This window comes from Hyperolius riggenbachi, chromosome 3 (genome assembly GCF_040937935.1).
Source record: "Hyperolius riggenbachi isolate aHypRig1 chromosome 3, aHypRig1.pri, whole genome shotgun sequence".
Lineage (NCBI taxonomy): Eukaryota > Metazoa > Chordata > Amphibia > Anura > Hyperoliidae > Hyperolius > Hyperolius riggenbachi.
In genome coordinates, this window is record NC_090648.1 from 435159476 (window position 1) to 435177689 (window position 18214).

General features: G+C 47.9%; 1 protein-coding gene across 2 annotated transcripts in view; it reads right to left on the reverse strand.

The window, feature by feature from the left end:
- The window catches only part of STK38L (serine/threonine kinase 38 like), a 74266-nt gene that overhangs the window by 14125 nt on the left and 41927 nt on the right, over nucleotides 1–18214 (reverse strand). For both annotated transcript variants that reach the window (XM_068277654.1, XM_068277655.1), the window contains exons 2-8: nucleotides 17077–17219; nucleotides 14508–14559; nucleotides 11716–11838; nucleotides 8764–8847; nucleotides 7799–7922; nucleotides 4771–4925; nucleotides 4281–4383 (exon numbers count right to left, since the gene is read on the reverse strand). In XM_068277654.1, coding sequence (XP_068133755.1) covers nucleotides 4281–4383; nucleotides 4771–4925; nucleotides 7799–7922; nucleotides 8764–8847; nucleotides 11716–11838; nucleotides 14508–14559; nucleotides 17077–17210 — 775 coding nt within the window. In that variant the 5' untranslated portion in view covers nucleotides 17211–17219. The remainder of the gene's footprint in view (nucleotides 1–4280; nucleotides 4384–4770; nucleotides 4926–7798; nucleotides 7923–8763; nucleotides 8848–11715; nucleotides 11839–14507; nucleotides 14560–17076; nucleotides 17220–18214) is intronic.

Sequence of the window (18214 nt, forward strand, 5' to 3'; positions counted from 1 at the left end):
TATATAGCCAATGTATACAGTCAGATCCTCCTGTACATAGCCATTGTATATAGACAGATCCCTCGTATATAATCAGATCTCCAGTGTATACAGTTAGATCTCCCCTGTATATGGCCAATGTAATTCTGACTGAGTGACCCCCAGGTGTACACACACACCGAGAGAGAGACAGAAGGAAGATAGAGCGGAGAGCATGAGGAGAGAGAGACAGAGCAGAGGACAGGAGGGAGAGAGACCAGAGGGAAAGAGGAGAGAGACAGAGCAGAGAGACAGGAGGGAGAGACAGAGGAGGGAATGAAACAGAGCAAAGAGAGACAGAGCAGAGAGAGATGGGGAGAGACAGAGGAGAGAGAGAGATGGAAGAGAAAGAGAGACAGGAGAGAGAGAGGGGGAAGAGAAAGAGAGAGAGACAGAAGGGAGAGACAGGTAGAAAAGAGAGCGGAGCGAGACAGGAGGGAGAGACAGAGCAGAGAGAGACAGGAGGGAGAGAGACAGGAGGGGGAGACAGAGACAGGACGAGACGAAGACACAGAGAAGAGAGAGAGGAGGGGGAGACAGGAGAGAAAGAGACTTAGTAGAGATAGACATGAGGGAGAGACAGGAGAGAGAGAGATAAACAGGAGGGAGAGAGAGAGAGAGAGAGCGAGAGAGAGAGGAGGAAGAGACAGAGCAGAGAGAGAGAGAGAGAGAGAGAGAGTCAGGAGGGGGAGACAGAGCAGAGAGAGAGAGAGAGAGAGAGAGAGTCAGGAGGGGGAGACAGAGCAGAGAGAGAGAGAGAGAGAGACAGGAGGGAGAGAGCAGGAAGAGAAAGAGCAGAGAGACAGGAGGGAGGGACAGAGCAGAGACAGACAGGAGGGAGAGAGAGACAGACAGCAGGGAGAGAGATAGAGCAGGGAGAGAGAGAGAGACAGAGAGCAGGGAGAGAGAGAGAGAGACAGACAGCAGGGAGAGAGAGAGAGAGACAGACAGCAGGGAGAGAGAGAGAGACAGACAGCAGGGAGAGAGAGAGAGAGAGACAGACAGCAGGGAGAGAGAGAGAGACAACAGGGAGAGAGAGAGAGAGAGAGCAGGGAGAGAGAGACAGACAGCAGGGAGAGAGAGACAGACAGCAGGGAGAGAGAGACAGGAGGGAAGGAGGGAGGGAGAGACAGACAGGAGAGATGGAGGGAGAGACAGACAGGAGAGAGGGAAAGACAGACAGCAGGGAGGGCGAGACAGACAGGAGGGAGGGCGAGACAGACAGGAGGGAGGGCGAGACAGACAGGAGGGAGGGCGAGACAGACAGGAGGGAGGGCGAGACAGACAGGAGGGAGGGCGAGACAGACAGACAGGAGAGAGGGAGGGTGAGACAGACAGGAGAGAGGGAGGGTGAGACAGACAGGAGAGAGGGAGGGTGAGACAGACAGGAGAGAGGGAGGGGGAGACAGACAGGAGAGAGGGAGGGGGAGACAGACAGGAGAGAGGGAGGGGGAGACAGACAGGAGGGAGGAAGAGACAGACAGGAGGGAGAGACAGACAGACAGGAGGGAGTGAGGGTGAGACAGACAGGAGAGAGGGAGGGTGAGACAGACAGGAGAGAGGGAGGGTGAGACAGACAGGAGAGAGGGAGGGAGAGACAGACAGGAGAGAGGGAGGGGGAGACAGACAGGAGAGAGGGAGGGAGAGACAGACAGGAGAGAGGGAGGGAGAGACAGACAGGAGAGAGGGAGGGAGAGACAGACAGGAGAGAGGGAGGGAGGGACAGACAGGAGAGAGGGAGGGTGAGACAGACAGGAGAGAGGGAGGGTGAGACAGACAGGAGAGAGGGAGGGTGAGACAGACAGGAGAGAGGGAGGGAGAGACAGACAGGAGAGAGGGAGGGGGAGACAGACAGGAGAGAGGGAGGGGGAGACAGACAGGAGAGAGGGAGGGGGAGACAGACAGGAGAGAGGAAGAGACAGACAGGAGGGAGGAAGAGACAGACAGGAGGGAGAGACAGACAGACAGGAGGGAGTGAGGGTGAGACAGACAGGAGAGAGGGAGGGTGAGACAGACAGGAGAGAGGGAGGGTGAGACAGACAGGAGAGAGGGAGGGTGAGACAGACAGGAGAGAGGGAGGGAGAGACAGACAGGAGAGAGGGAGGGGGAGACAGACAGGAGAGAGGGAGGGAGAGACAGACAGGAGAGAGGGAGGGAGAGACAGACAGGAGAGAGGGAGGGGGAGACAGACAGGAGAGAGGGAGGGAGAGACAGACAGGAGGGAGGGAGAGACGGACAGGAGGGAGGGAGAGAGAGACAGACAGGGAGAGAGACAGACAGCAGGGATAGAGAGAGAGACAGCAGGGAGAGACAGACAGGAGGGAGAGAGAAACAGACAGGAGGGAGGGAGGGACAGACAGGAGAGAGGGAGGGACAGACAGGAGAGAGGGAGGGACAGACAGGAGAGAGGGAGGGAGGGACAGACAGGAGAGAGGGACGGAGGGACAGACAGGAGAGAGGGACGGAGGGACAGACAGGAGAGAGGAAGGGAGAGACAGACAGGAGAGAGGGACGGAGGGACAGACAGGAGAGAGGAAGGGAGAGACAGACAGGAGAGAGGGGGGGAGAGACAGACAGGAGAGAGGGAGGGTGAGACAGACAGGAGAGAGGGGGGGAGAGACAGACAGGAGAGAGGGAGGGTGAGACAGACAGGAGAGAGGGAGGGTGAGACAGACAGGAGAGAGGGAGGGAGAGACAGACAGGAGGGAGGGAGAGACAGACAGCAGGGATAGAGAGAGAGAGAGAGACAGCAGGGGGAGAGAGAGAGAGAGAGACAGCAGGGAGAGACAGACAGACAGGAGGGAGAGAGAGACAGACAGGAGAGAGGGAGGGAGGGACAGACAGGAGAGAGGGAGGGAGAGACAGACAGGAGAGAGGGAGGGAGGGACAGACAGGAGAGAGGGAGGGAGAGACAGACAGGAGAGAGGGAGGGAGAGACAGACAGGAGGGAGGGAGGGAGAGAGACAGACAGGAGGGAGGGAGGGAGAGAGACAGGAGGGAGGGAGAGACAGACAGGAGGGAGGGAGGGACAGACAGGAGGGAGGGAGGGAGAGAGACAGGAGGGAGGGAGGGACAGACAGGAGGGAGGGAGACAGAGACAGACAGGAGGGAGGGAGACAGAGACAGACAGACAGGAGGGAGGGAGACAGAGACAGACAGGAGGGAGGGAGACATACAGGAGGGAGGGAGACATACAGGAGGGAGGGAGAGACAGAGGAGAGACAGACAGGAGGGAGGGCAGGAGAGAGGGCGAGACAGACAGGAGGGAGGGAGAGACAGACAGGAGGGAGGGAGAGAGAGGAGAGACAGACAGGAGGGAGGGCAGGAGAGAGGGCGAGACAGACAGGAGGGAGGGAGAGACAGACAGGAGGGAGGGAGAGACAGACAGGAGGGAGGGAGGGAGAGACAGACAGGAGGGAGGGGGGGGGAGACAGACAGGAGGGAGGGGGGGGGAGACAGACAGGAGGGAGGGGGGGGGGGGAGACAGACAGGAGGGAGGGGGAGACAGGAGGGAGGGAGAGACAGACAGGAGGGAGAGACAGAGGTGTACTGTCCAGCGGAAGTGTCACATTGTAATGTTCACCAAAGGTGTACCTGGGTGGCCCAGCTTGTCGGGAGATGAGCAGCCACAGGGAAGCGGCAGGCAGGCGGCATCTAGTTGTCATGGCTGCAGCGGTGGAGGAGCTGCAGCATGGATGGGGCCCTCTGGGTTCCCCGTGAGCCTGGAAGGAGGTGCAGAGCAAGTCTTCCCTTGGAAGCATTTGGCGTCTGGTGATAGTCCCAGGGTGCTGCGGTGACGCGGAGGCGGCAGCAGCAGCAGCCGTGGTGGGGATCATGGCAGACATCCCATGTGCTTCCCACGTGCAGCCCTGAGCGGCTTCCCGCTGAAGGTGGATTTCTGGAGAATGGCTGAACTGACAGCCGAGGTGACGGAGGCGGGGCCAAAAGGGGTTTTAGCCGGCTGCCAATAGAAGGGAGGCGGAGCATGTACTGCTAGCTTAAAATCTGTGATAGGTTGGGCTGGCTTCTTTGACACCCCCATCCCCACCTGTCACCCGGTGCGTGGCGCCCCTGTGCGCCCAATGGACAGAACGCCACTGTGTTGGATGGCTGGCAATCTGAACCACTAACAGAAACCTTGCAATCACAGTGAGGGCACCAATCACAGAGCTTACAGGTCTTTTAGCAGCATAAGTGTGCACATGCAGAAGCCTGGAAACAGACACATCATGAGTGACACAGGTGCAGAAAGAGGAACTCACTGAAGTCACTGGGTGGGTTATGGCTGAGATTCCTGTAGAATTCCGTCCTATGAGCTTTCTTCAGTCCCGTGCACAGACCAAAATCAGACAACTTGACATGACCCTGCAGAACAAACCATTTATTATAAGTACTTCACACACTGAGATTCAGAACAGCATGGTACACATTTCATGTTGCCTCCTCTAAATTAAAGGGACTCCGAGCAGTGCAGAAACTATGGAAAGATGCATATCATTTTAAAGCCGCGGCCGCGATTTCATTCGTGAAAATAGAGACAACTAAAAGGCGTAGGGCGACGATTTAGGTGTCGCCAGAAAAAGGAGAAAGAGAGCTTTAAAATGATATCCATTTTTCCATAGTTACTTGTATTACACAGGACGACACTTTCCCCAGTGTCAGCAGCTCCATTCAGCAGAATGGAGCTGCTGACTTTAGGAAAAAGTCGCCCTGCGTAATAACTAGGGAAATAAGGGCATAGGATGAACACACCTTAGCATCCAATAAGAGATTGTCTGGTTTGATGTCTCTGTGGATGAAGCCAAGCTGGTGAATAGCATCAATCGCCAGCACAGTCTCCGCGATGTAGAACTGCGTCTCCTCTTCAGTTAGAGTGTCCTTTTTCATGAGCAACGTCATCATGTCACCTGCACAGATCACATATAAACCATTACATCACACTGCAGTATCTTTCCATAATGGTCAAAGGACATACTGTAGAGGTTAGCTGCAGCATAAACTGCTAGTCAGAAATTCAATATTCCAGAATGAACTGGCCAGCCGAGCTTCCCTAATGGTCTATGAAACTACCCATTACATTATAGAGGCACTGTAGTGAAATATACTACAATGCGGTAAATCATTCAGGATACCTCTTTGTACGGTAATTTTCCGGGTTTCAGCATCAGAAACACTTCCTAGATTTATATATTGTTGCATACTGGTATGTGGCCTCGCCCTCCCAGTGATGTCACAGCCTAGGCTGCTAAGCTAGGCGGAATTCTCCTCCCCGCGCATTCATGGAGACCAGACACTATTTTCACTGGCTTTGGAATTCTCAGAAGATAACATTCCGCAGAGATCACCTGTGATAAATTTCAAAATGTAAATCAAGGTAAGGAAAGATTTTAAAATGGGGAGCACACCAACTAAATTATTTATAAATGAATATTGTTAAAAAAAGACATTTTATTTATTATGCTAATTTCACTACAGTTCCTTTTTAAAGGGACAAGTGAGGAAACTTGCCCAGCTCTCCTTCAGCACAGAGGAGGATGTATGGTCAGCTAGACTGGCGAGAAAGTGGCTTCAGTATTGTTTGTACTCCTATACCAGGCAGTACAAAGAAACCCCGGAATTTTCTATAGACACTCAGCACTGTAGAAAGAGTGGTGCCTTTAGCATCAAGTCAAGTTTGGCACAGGTTTGTTTTAAAGATAAACTTCCTGCAATTCAGTCAGGTTCCTCAAAGTCCCTTAAAGCTGATCCGAGGTAAAAAAAAAAACTAACAAGTAACTTGTCTATATATCTTATCTAAAAATTAGATAGTTTACACAGCAAATCTAGCTGCAAACAGCTTTAATAGAATATGATTATTTCTTCCTGTGATACAATGACAGCAGCCATGTTGTTTGTAAACATTACACAGAGGCAGGCTTATCTGCATCTTGAGCCATCAGCCTAATCCCCTCTCCTCCTCCCCTCTGCCTCTGAAATCTCTGGCTAGTAATACCTCCCCCTCCTCCTGCCCAGACTGAGTTCCCATGAGACCTTGCTACTGTCTGAAAGTGCCTTGGCTTTCTGAAAACCTGTGGGTGTGGCTTGTTTAGTTTAAAGGGAATCAGAGTATTAAAACAAAAACAAAAAGTATTTGGCTTGAGGAATGCCCTATAAACAATAGGAAAGGGACACAATTATGCAATGAGTAAAAGTTCATCTCGGATCCACTTTAACTTAATTTGTAATTTAATTCACCCAATAACAATGGAGATAAAAATCAAGGCAGACTCATTCCCATTTAAAATACAGTAGAGTCTCAGTTATCCAACACTGACAGGGATCGGCTGATTCTATCCCTTCATGCTATACCCCATATGCATTTATATGCTTCATTACTATACCCCACTCTGTATACATACTCTGTCATAAACTCTGTATTAAATGTTAAAATAAAAGTACCATAATTGAAAGTATATTAACCTTGGGGGAGCCATGGAACTCAGTCTATTAAGCACAGCAGAGCCCACAAACGGCCTAAGAAGTTGGTCTTCACCACTGAGTACTGCCAGCGATTTGTGCTAGTTGGCTGAAACCGCTGGTTAGTAGAGTTCTAACCGGAAACTCTACTGTACTATCAATTACATTTAAAGTCACAATAGAGAAAGTAAGCAGGCACACAGAGAAACTAGCTGCAGGATGTATGACAAACTGTAATGTGCCTCTCTTGCCACATTGTCACTGTGCTCAAAGCATGCAAGTTCGGATCCATATCAATGGATACTCAAAAGAAGAGAGAGCGCTGGGCACGACTGACAGGTGTTTATTGCTGGAACATTGCATCGCAAAATTCTATCATGAACACATTCAAATACTGCTTATCGTGCTCAGCAGTGAAGGGGTGTCTACCCCAGAAGGAAACGGTCATCAAGCCATGCACCCAACAGCGCCTCCCGCCACCTCGGCGGTGGGCGCCACTGGGTGCACGGCTTGACAACAGTTTCCCTTGGGTAAGCTTCTTCCGAGGCTCACATGCACATTGGCATCTCTCCTCTTGGGCTCTGGCGGAAACAGCCAAGCCCAATTGGCTAAACTCTACTGCGCAGGCACATACGGCTCGTGCCTGCACATTACAGCGGACCCGATCAGGCTTGGCAATTTCTGCCGGAGCCCAAGAGGAGAACCGCTACTGCACAAGTGCCCGCACAGACATGGGGCCCAAGAAGGAGACCCTTGGGGGTCCCAGTGCTGGATCCCCTCTACTAAGGAGGAAGTGGGAAGCCTCTTTAGGATCCAGAGTCTTACCCCTCCAAAAGGTAAGTACCCCACCCCTCGGCTCTTTTTTTTTGGTTACAGGTTGTCTTCAAGTGAGACACGTGCTTTTGGCATTAGTGGTTTTTGAATCCCACATCTGCAACTCTAAACTCCCACTGCACAGGATAATGAAGCAACATTTAAAGGCAGCCCTTCACTGGCCATAAAGAGCACTTTAGCGCAAATATCCAATAAAGACGCTGCTGTGTTTACGTAACACCACCTCTTCCTGTACAGAAGAAGAACCTTGCAATGTTCACATCAGTCAGCCTGTCAGGTCTCCTGGCTACAAAGCACGCTGCTCTACAGGCAGCTTTTGGAGAGTGAAGGGGATCCAGTCATTGCTGCAGTTTTTCTTTACTGTATACTGTATAAAATAACATTAACTTTCCTGGGGCTCTGAGGGAGGGAGAGAGAAGAGCAGTATTCAGGCTGCCACAGGTGGCCACATGTCACTAGTTCTCTGTAGGCCACATAAATATGCCTTTACCTCCTGGTAAGAATTCCATGATCAGATACAGGTTCCTCTTATCCTGAAAGCTATAGAACATTTTCACCACCCAGGCACCATCAGCTTCCACTAGAATGTCTCGCTCGGCACGAATGTGAGCCACCTAAGCACAGAGAAGAACACAGAAAATAAGGCTGCATTTATAAAGGAATGGCAGCTGCAATTGTGTTAGTCTGGCCAATAGGATGATGAAGCAGATCAGACCTGAGCTGGTGTGCAGCATTTACTATGCGACTGATCATATCCATACAGCAGAGTGTACAAAGTCTAGTAAATTTCAGACACAGTTTTTATATGCATTTGGCAACACAGTGCTTTAACCCTTAAGGAGCCAATTTATTAATTTTTACGTTTTTCCCTGCCTCTAATTAGTACCGCTGTAATGTGTATTTATGGTTAATTGTCACTAGGGGGCAGTGTGAGACAATAATAGAGGACTTCTGCTTTCAGTTTCTATATTTTGTGCTAGTAGAGAGAGATCAAAGCATTCCAAGAATTTACAGCATGAGTTCTGCTGACTGAGGTCAAAAGCACTGCACTTATCTCAAATGAGATAACTCTATTGAAGTGGATAATGGCTGAAATTAATTATGCATATAAGTGAATGGGTAAAAAAATGAAAGGAAAATATAGTCTACGTTAATTCAAAGATTCTCCCTTAAGTCCTATAGGCACGCATGGGGACAGTGACTGCTTTGTCAGATAAATCCACACTCACCTGCGAACAGCTTTTATGGTTATCAGCCTCTAGCAGGGAGGCATGGCTTTAAACGCATTGGGAGGTACGGTAGCTTCCTTTTCTTAAATTCTACTTCTCTTCACAAAACTTTACGCATAAGTAATAACAAACCATGTTCTAGTAAATACATATAAAAGCTGTTTCTGGATCTGGCCTTTGAGCAGTAGTGTTAGCACCAGAGTCTGGCCAGCCTCCCCATCCTCACCTGCTCCTTCTCCAGCATGTCTGCTTTCCTGAGGATCTTCATTGCATAGATGTGGCCGGTGTCCTTTTTCTGAACTAGACGTACCTGTAAGGCAAGCACAGGGACAGGAATTCAGGCCTCAGCGGATCAAATAATGTATTGTTATTACTGGTTCAGGATCCTCCCTCCTTCGTGTACATTGACCACTTCAATGGCTTTAGGTATGTCTCGGATGGATTGAAGGGCATCAGTTTGAGTAATCTGTAACTGATTCCAGACAGAGCAGCTCTAGCTCTTAAAAATAAAGACAAGTATTTATACTTACCTGGGGCTTCCTCCAGCATCCTGTAGGGTGCGGGCTCCCTCGATGTCCTCCCGTGCCGCACTGTTGTCTCGAAGTCAGCTCCAGTAAATCCTCCAGTCGTGCTCCTCTGCGCATGCGTGGCCTTGGCCATGCATGCCCTCCAATCGAACTCACATGGCTGGAGCATTCTGCGCAGTTCACTAAGACTATGACTGCACAGATGCAGGTGGGACCGTGGGCGGGGGAGGGAGGGGGAGCACTTCGGAGACAGAGCATGCACAAGTGCGGCTGGTGAATTTTCCAGGGCTGACTGTGGGACAATGGTGCAGCCCAAAAAGGATGGGAGAGGAGCCTGCAGCCTACAAGGGGCTGAAGGAAGCCCCGAGTATAAATACTTGTCTTGCTTTTATCTCAGGTGGACCAGACCCTTTTTATCTATTTTTACTCACTGATCACTATTTTGGCTCACAGTGATCACAGGGTCACCAGTGTCCGGAGCTCAGCGGTCATCGGATAGATCAGAGTAGCAGCAGTGGAAGTGCATACAGCTAGGATATTGAAATCTATGCCCTGGCAGAGAGAAGAATCTCCAACACAGGGCGTCCAAGACTGGTTAAGGACGCCTTGCAGAAGTCCTCATCTTATTTCGGCAATATTCTGACTATATAGTGTTATTATAGGCTGCACTGTATCTGTTATATGCAGGGTCATCACCAAGAAAATTGCACAGATATCTAAGAGCTCCCCAATCTGCACACCTGCAGTAACCATTTCTAAGGACTTCAAATTCCTCTGCATGTTTATTCTATCACTTGGTGCATGTGTGATGAGATCTCTGCAGTGCCTGGCTCCATACGCCTGCTGTGTACATTCCAAGGGGCTCCTGTCTCCCTACTGGACTCCTCTATCTCCTGAGGAGACTAGTGGCAAGACCTCTTCACTCCTGTACACCTGCTACGTACATTTCAAGGAGCTCAGCTGATCACTGCTACACAGAGATTTCAGCAGTGGTGATCTGGCTCTAGAAGGACCACTATCGAAAAAAAAAAAAGTAAAAGTACAAATAAAATATACATTTCTCCTAGAGCACACATGTCAAACTCTAGCTCCTGGGCCAAATCTGGCCCTCAGTGCCATCAGATTTGGCCTTCGGGTTGTTTCCCCCACTTTACATTACGTTTGGCCCACTCTAGACCACCAGAGAAGCTATATTGGAGGGTAAGCCCTAGATCACCAGATAAGCCATATGGGAGGGGGAAAGCACTAGATACCGGGGAACTGTATAGGGAAAGAAGGGGGCCACTTAGACACCAGGAAACTGTATGGGGAGGGAGGACCACTAAACATCCGGGTACTGTATAGGGGATGGAGGGGGGCTATTAGACACCAGGAAACTTTATAAGAGTGGAAGGTGGCCACTAGACATTGAGATCAGCCCATGACTTGGTCCCAGAGCTCAATTTCAGCCCACTTTGTAATGGAGTTTGACATTCCTGTCCTAGAGTAAAATGCAATATCAATTTATTTTTTCCTATGTTGCCGTCATTTACAGTAGATGGTAAAATGCTGACAGATCTGACAGATTTTGGACTAATCTATCTCCTTATAGGAGATTCTCTGAATTGCCTTTATTCTTTTACAAAAGCATTCCCGGGAAAAGATCTATACAAAGATGCCAGTCCGCTTCCCTACTCGTTTCCACGCTATTTTGGCAGTTACATTGAGCGACTGTAGTTCAGAAAATGCTTTTGTAAAAGAAATAACTGAAACCCCCCCCCCCCATGAGAATATGGACTAGTTCAAAACCTGACAGATCTGTCAGATTTTTATTTACTGTATATACTTGAGTATAAGTCTAGAAATTCAGGTCTTCACTTCATAAAAATATAGGGGTCGACTTATACAGGAGTCACTGGCAACACTGAGCACACTGAGTTTTGAGTGTACTGAATGCTCAGTCGGAGGTTTTATCAGAGCTGATAACAAAAAGACTGAGCAGTGAAGGATGAAACAAAAAGAAGAGTAGGAGTTTACTGTCACCTTCCCATTGATATATATGGTAAAATACATGAGGGTGCCTCTGGTTCTCTTTAAAGGACTTACGAGGCCAAACCCTGTAAAAAAGTAATATACCTGCATGTTCTTTAAATGCACGGAGGACGCCATCCGCGCCCTCCGTGCAGCTCCGCCGGGTCCCCTTAGTGACATCGCCCCCCCGTGCGCTCGCGACCCCACAGGCCGGGTCGGGCTCTCCAGCCACACCTAATATGGCCGCCGGAGCTGGCCGCGCCTGCGCAGTCCGCACTGCCGCGAGTGCGGCTGCACAGCTCTAGGCCCAAGCCCTCCGATCCACGCACTATCGCGTGGATCGGAGGGGTTGGCCCTAGAGCTGCGCAGCCGCACGTGCGGCAGTGCGGACTGTGCATGCGCGGCCAGCTCCGACGGCCATATTAGGTGTGGCTGGAGAGCGCGTCCTCCGTGCATTTAAAGAACATGTAGGTACTTTACTTTTTTTACAGGTTTTGGCCTCGTAAGTCCTTTAAGATTGTTGAATATTGGAGTCGACTTATACACGAGGTCCACTTGTATTCGACGTGTATACGGTAACCTACTATAAATGACAGGGAAATAGGAAAGTCGCCAACAAAAACTCAAGATCAAAAACAAACCTCTCCAAAGGCTCCTCGGCCAATGACCTTTAGCGACTCAAAATCCTCCAGTCCCAACCTGGTCCTCTTTAGCCGCAGGAATTCAGTCTCCTTCCGCGCATGTTGTGAGCGCCTCAGCCTTTTCTAGAAAAATAGATTAAAAAAAAAAAAAAAAAAAAAAAAAAGGTTAAAATTGAACTAAACACAAAGCTGAACAAGGCAAAAAGCAAACTCTAATAGCAATTGGGCTGATTAGTGTAGATTGTAAGTAATCCCTACAGAACTGAACTTTTTCCATACAGCCTGTCTCCTCATGGGGGGTTCTCAGGGTATTTCTTACTTTCAAAAGCATTTAGTGAATGACAGCTGCTCCGTCCAACTGACAAAAAAGTGTGCAGCGAGCAGGAAGGCTGGCCAGCATCTTTGTATAGATCCTTTTCAGGCAGTGTCTTTATAAACAATAGAGGCTATGTTGAGAATCCCCCATGAAGAGATGGACTAGTCCAAAACCCGTTGGTTCTGTCTGTTTGGATTTTTACTGTAAGTGAAAGCAACATAGGAGAAAGGCAAGTTATGGCTCATTTTACTCTGGAAGATTTGCATGTGTTAACATGTATTTTACATTTCTACAATGTTTTGTGATAGTGGTCCTTTAACTATAAGCCAAAGTCTAAGAAAGAAAAACAAAAATATAAAGTGGAGAACCCCAAAAGTCCGAAACAGGCTGTCTACATGTGGGTTTGATATGGCTGTGTAAAACTTAAAGCTATAGACTTGCTATACACCAGCGGTTCTGGATGCTTGCTTGGCTTAACAAGGGCGAAAGGGATAATTTGCATATTTAGTAGTAGTGCATTGTGGGTAACCACAAATGTTCATTTATAACTGAATTATTGCAAATTTCCTTCTGTTTTAAGAAGGCAATTACACCAAGCTTTGCTTTTTTAGTAAGTGGGCTTTTTGGTCCCTTTTATCCCCCTACACATTCCTAGTAGTTTGGGTCACCCTGAGCTGCTTGGTTACTCTGTTGTCTCTCCTAAAAAAGTAAATTACAGTATAATAATCTTATAATTCTCAACTGTACCACTAGGGGGCAGGAGAGGCAAACGTCTCAGGCTGCCAACGTATCCATTCAAGGCTATGGTAAAAATGTGTCGCAAAGCATCACACTGTGGCGAGGTTACGCCTATTCGCTGAATCACACCCCTGGAACTAGTGTGTGCTTCCTGAGTAACCATGTAAAAAAACCTCCCAAGACATGCAAATCTCCTGTGACACAGGAGGGTTATTCATATTTAGTCAGTCAATGCTTCTAACTGCTGGTTAATGAACCAGATTTATATCTGATCGATTGGCAGCTGCTGCCTTTCATTGGCTCTCATTTCCAAAGTCAGAGGAAGCTGGCACATTAAAGGAATGTTTTCTCTACACGGCTCTCAGCGAACAACTACTTCCTAAAACATGCTTTATTGTTTTAATGTCTCTTCTTGATCATTCTCAAGCTGGCCGCTAACGGTCCAATTTCTAGCGAAAAATCGTTAGAGTGATCAGAAATTCTGGTCGGATGAAAAATCGTTCACTACACCATCAACTAACCAATGATTGCTTCCTATCTATCATGACCACCAAGAAAATCCAAATTTTCGTTCGACGAAAATTCATTCGGGCGAATTTTTTTTCACTCGTTCATAATCGATTGTGTCCACCAATGGAGATTATTTACAACCAATCCGATCAGAATTTTTGATTGCTCGCACAATTTTTCGCTAGAAATTGGACCGTTAGTGGCCAGGTTCAGAGTCAGAGAGTAACATTGACACCATCTGTGAGGTCACTGCAATGCAACTAACTGCACAAATCTGAGGGCTGACTAATTTAAGTGTAATTCATCACAGAAATAAAACAAGTATTTTTTGCCATGTGGCCAGGCTGAAATGAAATGGCTTATTAGAAACTGTTTTAATTATATACTGGCATTTTTATTCTAATTGCTGTATGACTATCCTCTATCCTGTCTTGCACCAATTTCTGCCTTTGCTCAGTTACAAAAGTTCAGGATCAGAGAGAGGCAACACTAGCTGTTACCTTTGCATGTGATCTCTTGCCTAAACACATTTGGCCAACAATCTGTCTAACATTGTGTAGTCCTTGTTTCCTAAGACTACTCTGACCCATCGAGGCATGAACTCCAGACAGCTGAAGAGGTTTGTGGTATCAGGCATTAGGATGTTAGCAACAGATCCCAATGCCTCATACACAGAGCTGGGACAAGATCCTCCAGCACCCAAGTCTAAGACTCCAATGTGCGCCACTCCATCCCTCCCACCCCAGCCGTCACATACTAATTGCAGCCAACTAGGGCCCCCAACACCTTAATCTCTAGTTGTCCGGCATGCAGTCACTGCCATGTATCCCCTTTTCTCATTTCTCTCTGCTTCAAACACAATAGGGGAATGATAGCTGAGCGAGTTGTGCGCCCCCGCCCCCCCCCCCCCCCCCTACACTCCTCCCTTAGGCTGGAGCCTCTCTCGCCTGTACCTCGGCCCTGAGAAAGAGAGATGAATTGTCAGATGAGGTCTAAGTGAGAGCATCACTTCCTCGATTGGTAGCCTCCCTCACATTATTCTCCTCTCAGTGGCATAGATCTATTCAGTCCTGTGACTTGCTTAGGTGACAATGGAACGGTGCTGTATACCCAGAGCCAGATGCCAGGGTGGTGCTCCGGCCTTCAGACTGAACAATGACTCACTCCAAACAATGACTTGCAAGCTTCAGATAGGACATGGATAAAGTCAAATAAATGAACAACTGACCTCGTCATCACCCAGTCCTTCCTCCTCCATGGCGATCTCCAGCTTCTTCTGCCTGGGGGAGGGGGAAGAGGAGAAAGCTTCCATTACAATTACAGCTGAAAGCCAGCAAAAATGTTACTCTGCAGCACTCAGTGCACAGCTTGTATTAGCCTGTGCAGAAGCATCTGTTGATAAGGGGATGTCAAATAATGAAAAACAAAAGAAAAAACAAAAACACACAAAGATATACTGTATATTCTGGCGTATAAGACTACTTTTAACCCTTGAAAATCTTCTGAAAAGTCAGGATTCGCCTTATACGCCGAGTGTCATTGATGCCAGGTGATGCGCCCTATCCGATTACCGACTGTCAGATATTGCTGCTGAGGACTATAGTGAAGTAGCGCAGGCGCACATGTGTGAGATCTGAGAGGCAGAGGAGGTAAATAGGATACAAGGGCAGCCAGACAGGTGAAAGAGGCATGTTTTATGGGCACAGCATGATCTATTCTTCCATACCGCTCAGATAAACAGGGAGACAAGGAGAGCTGACCAATCCACTTAGGGAGAGGGAGAGTTGACCAATCCAATCAGTCAATCGCCTATATAATGTTATATACTGGGTATAACATACAGTGCAGCAACAGTATCCGTTCATACATAGCACCAGTATATGACTTTTTTAAATTTTATATTTGGTGTGCGTTGGGTAGTCTTATACGAGGAGTATATCCTTAACTCTATTTTAACTGGAAAAGTTGGGGGGTCGTCTTATACGCCCATTCGTCTTATACGCCGGAATATACCGGTATATAGAATTCATCACATTAACACATTTGAAGGCTGCACCATAACAAATCCCCATATGCTAGGTACACACAATGCAATTTTCTGACAGATTTACTGTCAGATCGATTATTTCCAATCGATTTTTTTGATTGATTTTCCGTTGACTTCTATGAAAAATGGGTAAAGGGAAAAAAAAAAAAAATCAATCAGAAATCAGATCTGACATGTAAATCTATCAGAAAATTGCATAGTGTGTACCTAGCATTACAATTGTGCAACTGATTTGCTTAATTTACACACAGTCGCATCCTGTCTGCTGCAGAATTCTTACTGGGTACCAGCCTCCCCATCGCGTGGCCATACAAGATGACATATATTACCTGTCACAGCAGCAGTGCCCAGCCTACCCCAAATATGGGCATCCTTCCACACATACTTCTTTCTATGGGCTGTGTGGGAGGAACTTGGGTCACCACATCTTCCTAGGAGCCCATAAGGGAGGAGCTTAGGTCATCACACCCCTCATAGGAGTCTGTGTGGGGGGAGCTTAGGTCAGCACATCCCTCCTGGAAGGAGGGCACAGCCCAGATAACCACTCCCTTTCTCTGAGCTATGTCCTATGGTAGGGTGACATAGTCCAGACAACCACTCTTTTTCTCAGCCATGTCCTGTAAGGAGGGAGAGGAGGCACAGTCAGGGCTGCGATTCTACCTCTCTTGGCTGTGTTCTGTGAGGAGGGCATGATCAGTTCTGCCACTTTCTCCCTCTCTGCAAATTCTTTTGGGAGGGGTACATGCTCCAGACAACCTCTCCACCTAACAGGACCGATGAGATAGGGGTGTAGAACAGACAGCCAATCACCTACTTCCACCATCACAGCTGGAGGTGAGCCTTGCCTGGGCAGTAATAAGTGCAGACAGTGGAAAATGCTTACTTGGCTACATTTAACCCATTAACAACTTCAATGGAGTTCTCTCATTTGAGATAAGTGCACTGCTTTTAACTTAAAAGAATCACCAGGGAAAAAAGTAAAAAAAAAAAAAAAAAAATATCAGCTTCACTCACCTGGGGCTTTCTCCAGCCCCTTGCAGCCAACTGTCCGACGCTGACCGCTCAGCTCTACGCCGCTGTCCCGGGCTCCGCGCATGCTGTTCAGGCCGACCTTGAGGTCATCCTTACTGCGCCAAGCGCTGCTGTCAATCATGGCCACGTTGTTCGCGGCGCACTGCACCGTGTGGTGAGCCCGGGGCGGCGGTGAATAGGTCAACGTGGGACAGTCGGCTGCTAGGGGCTGGAGAAATCTCCAGGTGAGTAAAGCTGATTTCTTTATTTTTTTTCCCTGACTCCTTTAAGTCAGCAGAACTCGTTGATGCTGTAAATTCTTGGAATGCTTAGATCTCTCTCCAATGAGCAGAAAGTATAAACTGAAAGCAGATGTCCTCTGTTATTGTCTCACACTGCCCACTAGAGACAATTGGCCATACCTACACATTACAGCAGTACTAATTAGAAGCAGGGAAATGTAAAAAATAAAATGTGCTCAAATTGGCTTCGAGCACTTGCAAGCCTCAAAATAAATTGACTGCTAAAGGGTTAATTCCTCTCCTGCGTTAGTGGCGATATTCAAGTTCAGAAGTCTTTTTGTCCATCAGGCAGGCTACCCAGGTGCAGAAATATCAGTTTGAAGATAACTATGAGCACAATGCAAGCTCCCCTTGGTGATGCACTTTAGCAATATCGCTTATGTGGTGACACTGTGTGGGTGAGAGTTCCCCTTTAAACACATACAAATAGACAGTACCTAGTCTCTCTCTCTTCATGCTGGAGGATGAGGTTGCTGTAGAAAGTTTCCAAAGTAAGTTTGGCTACGGTCACTCTTTCCCGGGTGTGGTTACTCATAGGAAAGGCTGTGGCATTCCCAGCAGTCATCGCCATAGTAATGCGCTGAAACAGATCAGAGAAGGATGTCAAGCAAGACGTAACATCATACCAGAAGCACATTCGCCTTTATAGCATAGCTTCAAACTCCCAGCTACAGAGCTGAAATACACATCAAATAAACTGCTGTAAAAGAATTGTAAATTCTATTCAGTTGCTGTTGTGAATCACACATCCCTGCCACACTGCACAACCAGCCGGCCAACTACATTCTTTACCATGTCAGCTTTACAGATTACCCAGCAAGCTCATGGTGAACCAGAACGCCTAGGAGTGTGTAAGGGGCTACAAAGGTCCAAAAAGCCCCCTTACTAAAATGTTAGGAAAAACAAAAGTTTGCCTTCTTAAAACAGAATGTATTTGCTACAATTCAGGTTGGAGTGAGCATATGATGTCTCCCACGATGCAACACTGCTGAATATGCAAATCATCATTTGTTGTCCCTGCAAGCTAGCCAAACCTTCAGAAATGCTGGAATGCAATGATGTGTCAGCTTGTTATCTTCTGCGAAGCTATGTTAGCTTTGCCAGAGATAACAACTCAGCTCACCTGTGCAATGTAGCAGAGGTTGTGTGAGGCACAAAATAATAAAATAGCAGAGTGGTAAGGGTGCCCATACAGAACTCAATATTTACATTACATGGGGGGATGGCCAGCCCAGTAGGCGGAGGCTTTTCATGCTGAAATCTATTGCAAATACCGTAGATCCCTCTCTAATCAGACAGACAAACACAGAACATTTATATCACGCTTTTCTCCTGGTGGACTCAAAGCGCCAGAGCTGCTGCCACTAGGATGCACTCTATAGGCAGTAGCAGTGTTAGGGAGACTTGCCCAAAGTCTCCTACTGAATAGGTGCTGGGTTACTGAACAGGCAGAGCCGAGATTCGAACAAAGGTCTCCTGTGTCAGAGGCAGAGCCCTTAAAGGGGAACTGAAGTAAGAGGTATACGGAGGCTGCCATATTTATTTCCTTTTAATCAATACCAGTTGCCTGGCAGC